Raw genomic sequence first — 12,708 nt, 5'->3', positions numbered from 1 at the left:
TGCTAAAGGCTTCTTTGGCCTTACCCTATCCCATTACAGGTATGGTTGCCTTGACATGCCATTGTGCCATCTGGAACAATCCCAAATTCCTGAACTTTCTAGTGGGAGCTGTACACTGGGAGCCCATATGACTGCCAGCTCCCGATTAAGATGGTAAATTGTCCCCAAATATCACTTGTGACAAGGGACTGGGAGACTGTAGTCTATAATGCAAATTTACTAAAGGAAAAGTCACTAAACACACCATTTCTCCTTTCAATTCTCCCTTTTGGCCAATATTAAATCCCACTTCTAATGAGTAGCACCCTACAGTTGACTACTGAAATTTAAGTGCTCAGGTACTCCCTATTGCGGAAGCTCAGAATCCTATCCCCAACATTTTCCAGTTAAGCAAGGACATGCAGAGGGCTCTAAGGAGACTTCTTTGGCCTTGATGGATCTAGCTAATAGGTTCTATTCAGTATCAATCACCAAGGAATCCCAACGGCAGTTCACTTTCATGTTTGAAGGCATCCAATATACCTTCACCTGACTGCCTATGGGCTCTCTTAACAGTCTACTATTGCCCATAGTCTTTGCCAGCAAGACCTGAATACCCTTACAATGGTCTGCTTGCACTATGTGGTGCTGGACTGATGACCTTCTAATGCAGGACCCCTCAGAAGACGGGGTGTGAGAGGCCCCAACAGGGCTGGTGATCCACCTACAACATCAACATAGGGTGGGCTACTGCCCCACATAAGATTCAAGAGCCAGTCACAACTGTGTAATTTCTGAGTATTAATTGGTCCTCTAAAGCCTGGAAAATTTCACTTGTGGTTAAACATCAGTTGGTAACTATCAGTTGGTAACACCCCCCACCAAACTACAGCAAGCTCAACATGTCTTATCATACTTTGGAAACAACACATACCATGATTACCCATCATTTTTAAACCCATTTATACAACTACATGCAAATGCTCCACATTTTGGTGGAGGAGCTCAACAGCCTTACAGCTGACATAAAGATCAATTCCATCAGTTGACCTCCAGATCCCCATGGTTCCTCTTTCTGGGTTGAGGCACTGGCCACGATGCACTATGCATCTCGGATTCTATGCATGGACTAAACATGGCTCCTCCTAGCTGCCTTATAGGCTTCTGCACTATACAGCTGCCCTTCGCTGCTCACTGCCCCCTTAGAACATCAATTCTGTTCACTTATTGCCTTTGTTAGGAACAGAGGCCTTCGTGGTAATGGAGCCCATTCTCCTGTGCACCCACCTTACCATTATGCTATGGACAAGGGATGCCTCCCAATGATGGCTCACACAACTACAAATGCCTCTTTGCTAAAATGGGAATGGTACCTTCAGGAACAGGCTAAACCCAATGTGATGTGTCTTTCCAAATTACAGGAGGATATGGCTTTCCCACTCTTCAGTCCCCTGCCCACAGACCTTGAAGAACTGATGGACAATGTCTTCACTGCCTAAGCCTCTGGTAGCCCCTGGAAGAGCTGATGGAATGAGAAGGAGAGTCTGTGTATTTTCCCAATGGTGGCACCATCACCATACCCAGTGGAGCCCACTGGAGAACAGCAGTGTACCATCCTGCCAGTAGCACCATGTTTATCAAAGATGGCCAGTTGGGTTAGCATAGCTCACTGAGCTTGTAGCAATACAAATGGCTGTGCAGAGCGCAACTGCCCATGACAAGCCTCTTGTCCATATTTTTACTGACTCATGGGAAGTTGCTAACAGAATAAAGTATTGATCAAGCCAATGGCAGCAGAACAATTTTCTCATTCAACACCATGCCATTTGGGCTGCCCCAATTTGAAGAGACATTGGCCAGGCACTAGTTATAGTTAAGGTTACTTGCCTTTCATCACATTCAAAGGCTACAATTCCAGGGACAACCTTTACCTGAAAGTGGCAGCCCTGGTGCAAATCCACATCGCCACCAATTGGGGCTCTCTGCCACCAATTCTCGACCAAAGCCTCCATGGCTCCACCCACCACCACCACCACCGAACCACAGCCCTCCTCTGGCCCTCCGCACACATGCATCAATCAATCCTTGGCTCCACCATTCTGACCTTTCTTAGTCACCACTTCCCTGCTCCTTATTCCCTGGCCAAATGGTCCCATATTCTCTTTAGCTCCTGGGGGAGCTGCTGCCCCAGTGACCTGGACCCACCACAGGGCATTCTGCTTGTTCTGAGCAAATTATGCTCCCAAACCAAACACTGCACACTGTCCTGTCATGCTTCAGGTCTATGCCCTTGTAGTCTCTGACAGGTGGCTTTCACTGGGGCCATTTCCTCTATCAGTGGGCACTATCCACTTTACAACTGCATGTGTGGATCCCTTTACTGGCCTATTGCTTGCTACACCACCAGGAACACTGCTATGGAGCAGATAATCTCTTTCTTTTCTAAATACATCCTGTCCCATTCAGCCCTGCAGACATCATTGACTCAGATCAAGGATCTCATTTGACTTCCCGTATCAGAGCACTGGGCTAGTACTGGGCTCTCCTACAGGGCATGCAGTGGTACTTTCATCTCTCAAGTTGCTCCTTATGTTACAAGGCAGTAATCAGACTCCTAAATGGGCTTTCTGGCTGCCAGGGGCATTTACCACTTTAGACTCTAGGCCACATGGCCACCATGATCCTCACACCAAGTGGACTCATTGGGCCATGCTGCCTGTGATTGTGATCAAGAGGGAATCTGATGCTTTCGTCTTACAGGACAATATTATCTACATTTTCCACAACTGTTTTTGAGTCTCTTTACAGATTTAAAATGTTGATCATCTCACCTTCCAGTACTCATTGATGACCTAATCAGGGACAAGTGGTCAGCTATGACATCCTAGTCATAGTCCTGGCCCATTAGAAAAACACAGACCCACCGTACTGCTCCTGGAGCACACTTACAAGCTTGATATGCAAATTCCTCCTGAAAGTCCAATGTATAGTGGCTTTATTGATGGCTCATTTCTCCTAACCATACCTCCCCAAAGGAGGTAGAAATAATTGCACTGGGACCCACAGAAGGGATGGTGTGGAGCTCTAAAAGGGCAAGAGGCACTCAGGCTGGTTGACACCAGCAACATCAGAAGAGGACAGCACGGTGATACAATTACACCGCTCGGCCCTACCCCACTTTGAAAGAGGCTACCCCTGAACTGGTGACCCACAATAAATCTTCACTATGGGGCAGTCAGTGGACAGGTGCACAATGATAAAATACAGATGCTCACTGCTGCTGGCCTTACTCTGTGCCTTGTGTGCCATCTGGATCATGGGGCTTCTCTTCCACCCAGAGAAGCAACACCCAGAGAAAGTTGCTGGACCATACAGCACTCGCCCACACCTGCACCCTAGTGCAGCATCGGGGGGTGGACAGCAAGACTTGGAAGCCAGCCCTTAGAGGGGCTGTGCTCAAAAGCTTCTAGGTATGGATTCTAGCTTAAAGCCCACCAGCCATGCGTACATATCCACCGGCATCCTGACCTCTGGGCGCTGATCATGACATGGCCCTAATTTCAAACCTCATTGGCTGACTGGCTTATGTAGTTCAGACACTTCTCTAGTAATATAGAGCCAAACATTAAGTTGTCAGGAGCATATGACTAAATTTTCTTTAAACCAAGCTACATAGGTGCCTCCAACCCTTACTATTTTTTTAAAGGTTTGTTTGTTTATTGAGTGAGAAAGCACCCATGAGCGGGAGGGGTAGAGGCAGAAGGAGAGAGAGAGAAAAGCAGACTCCACGCTGAGTGCAGAGCCCAATGCAGGGCTTGATCTCACACCCTGAGATCACAACCTGAGCCAAAACCCAAGAGTCAGACGCTTAACTGAATGAACCACCCAGGTGCCCCTCCAACCCTTACTATCTATGGATGGAGACCTCCTTGGAGAACTGTACTGCTGAATTATTTATGAGGTGCACCCCAAGGATCCCCAAAATTTACTGAGAATTTGTGATACCAGTAAATGCTCCTGGTATGGATGTTTCAAGCAGAACTTAATCTGGGCACCCCAATGTATGCAACCTTACTAGACCCCCTGACCCTCCAGTTCCCCTCCTGGGTAACCACCTGAGAGGGGCACCCATCTCCAGATGGCTCCCTCCACCTGTGACAATGCTGGAGGTGACAATGCCCAAACGTACAACCTCATCCCAAACACTGCAACATTCCACTATAGCAGAGAGGAAACCCAGGAAGATGCAGCAGCTGCTACGGGCAAGCACTCCCCAGGACTTGGTTGCTGAACCAGATACCTGTTCATATGAATTCCCTGCCAGTGACCCCTTTGAGTGACATTTCACACTTAACTGTGTGTTTACCCCAAACCCCTTGCTTATCGCTATTCTTGCTGCTCAGGTGTGAGGCGAGGCTGTGGCTGCCAAGTCGTTCTCCGCTGTGCCTTTGAGCTTGGGAAGGCCAAGGTACGTGGACATCTCACTCCCTTCTGGAGGCCCCTTTAAACCCTTAGCGCAGATGCTTGCCTTCTCCATACCCATCAGATTGGCCCACACTATGCATCCATGGAGTCCGTGAAGTTAATTTCCATCGAGAGGACCCCGTCCTGGCTGCAGATCTGCCACTGCCACCGCAGACCCCTCTACACCCTCTGGAAGATGTACACTTAGAGGGTACCTCTCTACAGCCCCCACTCACAGCTCCCATTCAAGCCCTCCAATAGTCTTATACTGTTATACAATGGGCAGAAGGCAAAGCTCACTCTGAAGGGCTGCTGTAACTGCTGGGCATGTCACTGGACTCCACAAAGGCTATTTCCCATTAGCGGTCTATGCAGCTGATTTATTAACTCCGCCCCCATTTGGCCAACAGAAGCCACTTTACCAGTCCCCGTAGCCTGTCCTGCAGCTCTGTGCAATGCTCAGCTTCTCCCACGCGCGACACTTTGCAAGGCAGCATGTGGCACCTGACAGGAGCCCTCACACGTCCTTTTCCAATCCTCACTATCTCCCCGGGTACCAATGCCACGAACTGCTGTATCCCCAGACTGTATCCCCAGGAACACAATATCCATCGTCTTGGGCTTCAAGGCCCAGCCATTCAGGGGAAACCTCAACTTATTCCAGGTACCCTGATCAAGCAGTTGATGTCCACTGTGGGTTTAAGGCCCTGAGGCATCTCACACATACGTGGTTCTCCATATATGCACTTCTCTTTCCCTCCACTTCCAACGCATTTGCATGCCCGCTGGCTCCTGGGAAATCCCATCTGTCTTTGGTCTCCCTGGGTCTACCCTTTCAAACCACTGGATGGAAACCTGACTTTGTCTTTCTGCCTCCCTGACATCAAAAGTGTACAGCACTCACTCACATTTTGTCAGGCGCAGGCACGGTACTAACTAACCATCACAAGGACCGAGAGCTAGGCGCTGTTGCATTAGGCACCCAAAAGCAAATGACTGAGGTAAACGCCAGCCTGTCAGCCACCCTGGCAGAACACACTGGGCTGCTACACCAAAGCCTAATTTTAATGCAATGACAACGTGGTTCTTGAGCAGAGACGGTTTTGGGTAACCGTTTAGCCTCAGATTACTTATTGGCCAAGGAAGGTATATGCACTGTAAAGGGGACCACCTGCTGCATGTATATTGATAATTCTGGACAAATTCAGAGTAACTTATGAAGGACAGCCCAACACATGTTTCATAACCTCACCCAAGTCTGTAACCAAACAACTACCTTAACTTTACCCAAGGGCTTTATTTTCTTGGCCAGATCTCAACAAAAGAAGGGAACGGTTAATGGACAGGATTTCAAACCTTCATTTGTCCACTGATAGCACTGACTGGCATTTTTGCTCTGCTCAGATGTTTTATGTGCTGGGTGACCAAAACTCTGACAGTGGTTTTTACTATCCACCATCCTGACAGTGCCTAGAATTTTCCCTAAAGTTTAATATCCTAAAGATTAACACCGGGTCAATTGGGATGAGAAAAATAACTTTCTTTTGTTGTTTCTGAGTCGCTGCTTAGACGTTTTTCAGCATGATAAGCGAACTCACACCCAGAGTCTGGACATTTAGATAAGACATTGAGTTTAGGATTCCCACACTTAGCTCCTGCTTTGCTTTTCCCGGAGCACCTTTTAAAATAACCACTGCGGGGGTGCCTGGCTGGCTCAGTCAGTGGAACAGATGACTCTTGATCTTGGGGTTGTGAGTTCAAGCTTCATTTTGGGTGTAGAGATTACTTTAAAAATAATAAAATAAATTAAATAAATAAATAAATAAAAATCTTTAGGGGCACCTCAGTGGCTCAGTTGGTTGGGTGTCCAACTCTTGCTTTTGGCTCGGGACATGATCTCAGGGTCGTGAGATGGAGCCACATGCTCGATCTGGGAGTCTGCTTGAGTTTCTCTTTCCCTCTCCCTCTGCGCCACCCCCAAGTCATTCACTTTCTCTCTCCAAAATAAATAAATATCTTTAAAATAGCCACTTAGGAGGTAAGCCCTGGAAAAGTTAAAAACCTCAGCTGCAACCACCTCATAAGTAGTAGGAGCTTGCTACTCTGCTCTCTATCTCCTGTTCATCCATGACCTGGGGTGGAGGGCCGCTCAGGTACTAAAGAATCCCTATTCAGGTGGTTGGTGCGCCCTCATTCTGCAGGTCATAATCTGCATATTCTTAATTCCATTAAGAATTAAGACTCTTAAGAATTAAGAATTGGGGTGCCTGGGTGGCTCAGTGGGTTAAAGCCTCTGCTTTCGGCTCCTGGGATCGAGCCCCACATTGGGCTCTCTGCTTAGCAGGGAGCCTGCTTCCTCCTCTCTCTCTCTCTCTCTCTCTGCCTGCCTCTCTGCCTACTTGTGATCTCTGTCAAATAAATAAATAAAATCTTAAAAAAAATTAAGAATTAAGAATTAAGTCTTAATTAATTAAGAATTAATTAATTTGTCCCCCCCCACCCGCATAGTAGGGAAGCTCTGTGTGCAGGGCAACTGAAGTCAAAGGAGATGACTTCTGTCTTTCCTAGACCCCGTGCTGTGCATAGGGTACCTCTTCCATCCCTTCCCTACAGGAAGAGAAAAGAATCCTAAGGGAGTAGGATGCAAAGCAAGTAATTTTTGACTAAAGGAAAGTTTCAGGAAAAGGTTTGAGGGGGAGAGAATATACCATCCTAAAATATGCTTCTTTGGCATAAGGATTATTTTAGGCTGATTATTTCTAAGAAACAGCAGACACAGGAGAAGTTTTGAAAACGGGAGTAGAAGTCCTTCTGTAAGAGTCATTTACATTTTATAAGAAATCTCCATTTGTAAGGGTCTCTCTATTTCTCTCACTCTCTCTCTCTCTCTGTATCAAGAAGACAATGATTCTAAATCTCTAGGAACTCTCATCAGTGGAGAAGGCAAAGACTTACCTTGCCATTGCTTACTGTGCTTTCCCTGACAGCCTCCCACAGCTGGGCCCCCACCTCTCACCCCAACATCTTCTTTTGTTTCTAGCTGGAGATGTTATCTAAACTAGTGATGTGGGCCCTTCTGGAGAGAGACTCAGTTTTCCTGAGTCTCTCCCAAGTACATTGAGGAGATACACATGTTAGAAACTTCTGTTTGTTTTCCTCCTGTTAATCTTTTATTGCAGGTTTCGGGTTCAGCCAAGAATTTAGAAGGGTCGAAGGAAAATTATTTTTCCTCCACTACAAGCTCATTAACTTCCTTAGAAACAGACCTCATAGGATTATCTCTGAATGGATGAATGAATGAGTGAATGAATAAATGAATAAATCTAAATCGTTTCTCCCTCTTTTTAAAATGTATGGCCCATTGCATTAACACATTGCATTACTGGTTCAAAAATGCTTACATTCAGTAATCATAAATTTCCATTTTTGCTTATAAAAACCTCTACACATAAAAGAGACAAGTCTTGGTAACAAAACAAAACTGAATTTTTCCATTTCATATCCTGATACATCTATAAGGTGGTAAACTGACTTTCCAGCAAGTAAAAAAAAAAAAAAATTACAATAATTCATCAGTAAACAAAACTGTCTACAAAGAAACTTGAATTGCGGTAAGCACCAAAACTCAAGGAATACAACCATCTAGATCTGAGGGGACCACATTCCCCATCTGCAATGGAGCATCTTGGTTTATGCCTATTATCCCAGCATAAATATTAAGCAAGCTCACTGTCACTCTCCACAGTGGCAGTTTGGACAGTAAGTTATACATCACCCTGCCTAGAGATAAAAAGGGTCCTGACAATCTCTGACAAAGAGAACTTTCAGGTTTTCAGAAACACTGGTATTATATAGGTGCTCTGCACAATCTGTTTTTAAACTCACAAATTTTGAAAGAGTTAATAACATTTTCACTTTCACAGTTGTAAAGTAATAAGGACTGATCAACACTGAATATTTATGAAATAAATACAAAGTCCTGCTTTGCAACCTAGATCTGGGAACTTCTCCCTTCACCTCTACCCCCAATCTAAGGATCCATGAGAATGGCACAGTGATTCAGCATTTCTAAGGCATTCATTAAAATGTGCTTGAGTGCAATGAAATCAGGAGAGGAAAAAAGGTACCTAATATACAGATATTAAAATCAAAACTTCTTTTATAAAACCAAAAATGATGAAATTCTATAGATTCTCTCTTGCTGAAACATTTGTAAAGCAGCTAAACTGACAAGTATCTCTCATCACTATTATTAGGCAAGTCATCCTAAGATACAGCAGAAAACATATGGCATACTTTTTGTCAACTAGTTCAAGAGAGGCTTAAAAACAAACAAACAAACAAAAAAAAGGAAATCACAGAACACAAAGGGAAATTTCAGGGCATCCACGATACAAGATACTGTTTATACCTGTGTGGAAGCACCTTTTAGAATCTTGCTTATCTCATTTTTGTGTCACCTGAAGGACAGACCATGTCTTGTTCATCCTTGTACTCCTTATCTCTTATCTCTGAATCTTTAGCTTACTCCTTTGCACAAATGTGCAACTGTTTGTTCAATTAAACTCATAAGAAAAGGAGAAAAATGCTCTCATATATCATTTCCATGTAAACATTTTTTTTCTGAGATAAAAGAACATCCCCCCCCCCATGGAGGGTGGAAATGGAGAAGAATCATTTCAACTGCAAGTATGTGTTCCACAGTGAGAAATTTATATGAGTGGCAGGAGAAAGTTTAACAAAACTTATTATCATAAAAATTAAGTGTAGAGTAGTCAAACCATGTTCCACCCAACAAACCACATAACTTTCCACCAGTATACAGGCATCAGCCATTGCCTCCATAATTCGAGTTATAAAAATATTCCACTGAGATTTTTTTTTTTTTTTTTTAGTCCCAGCTCAGGAGGGCTTGAACATTCTTTGAAATGGGCTTTAAGGAAGTTTTTGGTTTTGTTTTGTTTTGTTTTTTATTCCTCCAGCACCCTATGCAAAGGCACTGGGGTTTGAGAACCTGCCATTCAACCGTAGAAGATCTCCTTAATTAGGAAAGCCATAAAATGGGTCCCAATGCATTTATCAAAAGGCTCTTCAATTCTTCCTCCTTAAAGTCACCACCCACTCCTCCTATCAACAAGACAAATGGGCAGGCAGGATCCAGGAGTCAACCCATGAAGTTACATAGGAGCTGATGTCATAGATGGGTAACAGCCACTTCATAATACTGTGAAACAAAATTAACTGCTCCAATAATAGTCAATACGAAGGAAGCATTTTCTCAGAAACCTGACTTGTAGAAAATAATAAAAGTGAAATACTCGGGCTTCTTGAACTTCCTATTAGTTCTTTTACCATCTTGGGAAACACACCCAAGAGCCTTAAATTTCTAATTTCCCATTTGCAAAATGGGAGTAAATACCATTACAACTTATCTATATTTCAGAAGACTAATAAAAACAGTGATATAAACCACAGATATTTTTCTTAAATTCTAGATCTTAGACAGTACTTTTCACCATTGGACAGGTTTAGCCCAGAGTAAATTCTTGACATACAAACTCTATTCTCTGCTCCTGATGAAGAAAAGAGGCATTGATGATTGACCTATTTTGTAAATCTGTCCAAAATACTACTAACTCAAATAAAGAACAGTAAGCAAGACAAAAAGATCCTTCAAACTCTTTGAACATTAAGCCCCTTCATCTTCCATTGAATGCCTTTTTAAAAATCAGTGCCACTTTCTGAACCATCTTCAAAGTAAAGCAACCACTTGCAATGAATGCAGATTAAGTCCTGAAAGACTATGCTGGCCCAAACTGGTCTCTACATTATTTACACAGTTTGCCATCATCTTTTAAAATGTCAAATTGTTTGCCTACTGAAAACACAACAGAAAAAAAAAAGCATTATTTCCTACTGATCAATGAAAGAAATTTAAAATCAAATGTAAACACTCAATTTCTAAGTGAGGAACTGATAGGGAATCTGCAAACAGCCTGTTACAGCGAATTTGTGTGTGCGACCTGAAAGCAGTTTTCATCATGGGAGGGAGAACACTGCACCCTTATATAAAGCCTCACAGATATAAGTCGGGACCATCAACATGCTCACTCAACTCCTGTTCAGTGCCCAATGCACCTGAAAGACACCTGAACCACATTCCAGCTAGGAATTTAAAAAGCCATGAGAAAATTTAAGTTCCCCAGGAGAGTCAGAGAGAAAAAAACAAACAGCAATCCTGCCACAGGAGATCCCAAGTTTACTTCCTCCAGTTTCTTCCCTATCGTAATATTAATTGATTTACCAATAAAAATGCTGCAGTAAAATCTGTGACATCAGATTCTGGCAGAAAATCAAATCAAAGGAAAACTCTTCATGGCAGCTCCTTTTGCGTACCCAGACCCATGCCTACCTGGTTATGTTTTTGCTGGTGTCTTGTCTTTGTGTCCAGAACATGATAAGGACTTTCTGAGTCTTGGTTGATGTAATAGATGAGTCTTGAAGGCAGTGTGATTTCTTTCTGCATTGCATTACTGTAACTGATATTACTGCTGTTATGCTGTTGAAATATGCTGTCTTTATCTGCCAGGACTCCCAGATTTTTTTCTGCAGTTTCATTCCAATGCGGAGCTGGGGGGAGGAGGTAGAGGGAGTGCACAAAGATACACAAATACACACATATGCCCTTTAAGTACATAAGTACTACGATGTGTTTTTCCATTAATTGCAAAAACAAAGTTCTCTGTGTATAAGCAGGTAAGAAGTAGAGAAACAGCAAAGCAAGTTCTCGCAACAGTGAAATGGCCTGGATAGGTTAACAGCCAATGAGGCTTAGACAGTAATGTACTATTTCTCTTTATTTGTGTTTTATATGTACATTTCTAACCAGTCTTATACTTCTAAATATGGGGGATGGGGGTGGTGGGCGGCATGGACTTGAAGGAAGACATTAAATGAACATGCTCAGAGGTTCTGACCCTCATCTCCACCCCTTCTCTAAGTCTACAGGAGCTCAATGGGACTCTGACTAGGAGTATCCCGTCCATCCGAGAGCTAAGAACGCTCGCTCCTGAGGTAACTTGAGTGCTGAATTCATGGATATGGGTTGTTAATTGATTTATTAAACAAAACAGGCAATTCCTTTTGCTTTAAACTTTGAGATGAGCAAAAATCTTTTGCCATAGAGGGAAGGAGATCCTGGCAGCTTTCCAATTCCTTATTTTTCCGCCAAGGCCAGCTCTCTGCTTCCAGTGATTTCCAATCATCAATGTATTGACTATCATATTATCTTAACTGTTCATTATAATGACAGGCATTTTGAGAATTACAAACCAAAGGTTTATACCTCCGAAGTTTCCCTCCCCCACCTTAATTCCTACGGCAGTGAATAAACCCAGTAGGCGATTTGAGGGAACAACACATTACCCCTAATTATCATTACGTCCTCCCGCATTCGCATTCAGGCTCTCCACCCAAGAAGCAACTTGCTCCCTCGCTGCATTTACCGGCCACTGGTTTCCCCTCTGCCAAGTTGCAGAGATCGCTGAGGGACCCCGCATCCACTAAATACCTTCCAGTGGAACCGGCAGTAATTGGAACGGGTTTTTAGTGAATGCAACAGAAATGGACTTCAAAAAGTGAACTGGCATGAACCGGGGCTTGGGAAAGAGGGGTGGAGAGGCAGGCAGGGTGGCTGGGAAAGGCCGAGCCCGGGACGTGTCCGGAGCGCACGGACCCGCGTGCCCTTCGCTTTCCTCTGCAGGGCCCCGCAGGCAAGGCAATGCAAAGGGCACCGGGGCCATACCCACCGCTGGGTGCAGCAGCCCCCCAGGCGCGGGGCCGGGACGAGGTGGCGAGAGGAGGCAGCAGAAGAAGGACGAGGAGCAGGCGGCAGGGCGGCGCGCGGGCCAGGGCGCGGATAGGCGCCGGGCCGGCGGGGCCGCCGGAGGGGCCGCGGGAGGCTGGGGAAAGGCTGTATCCCGCCAGGGGCGGCCGCAGGGAGCTGCTGCCGGGCGGCTTCATGGCTCATAGCTCCCGGGCGCCGCTCGGTGTGGCCGGCGAGAGCGCCGGGCTGGGCTGCGGGGAGGCTGCGGGCGGAGCCGATCACGCCGACTCGGCGCGCATGGTGCGGCCGCGGGCAGGGGGTCGGGGCTCGGGACTAGAGGCTAGGCGGCGCCCCCTCCCCTGCTCGCCTCTCAGCCCCTCCCGGGCGGCCGCTGAAGAGTCCGGGGGTCCTAGTCGCTCCGCCAACTTGGAGCCTCCCCA

General features: G+C 45.3%; 1 protein-coding gene across 1 annotated transcript in view; it reads right to left on the bottom strand.

The window, feature by feature from the left end:
- LOC111143916 (ADAM metallopeptidase domain 23) overlaps positions 1–12,465 on the bottom strand; it is a 162,734-nt gene extending 150,269 nt beyond the window's left edge. The window contains exons 1-2 of the mRNA XM_022497947.1: positions 12,252–12,465; positions 10,856–11,073 (exon numbers count right to left, since the gene is read on the bottom strand). Coding sequence (XP_022353655.1) covers positions 10,856–11,073; positions 12,252–12,465 — 432 coding nt within the window. The remainder of the gene's footprint in view (positions 1–10,855; positions 11,074–12,251) is intronic.
- Positions 12,466–12,708: the final 243 nt, after the last annotated feature.

Source organism: Enhydra lutris, unplaced genomic scaffold (assembly GCF_002288905.1).
Source record: "Enhydra lutris kenyoni isolate GAN:26980312 unplaced genomic scaffold, ASM228890v2 scaffoldscaffold1, whole genome shotgun sequence".
Taxonomy (NCBI): Eukaryota; Metazoa; Chordata; class Mammalia; order Carnivora; family Mustelidae; genus Enhydra; species Enhydra lutris.
This window is presented reverse-complemented; position numbering and strand designations above follow the sequence as displayed.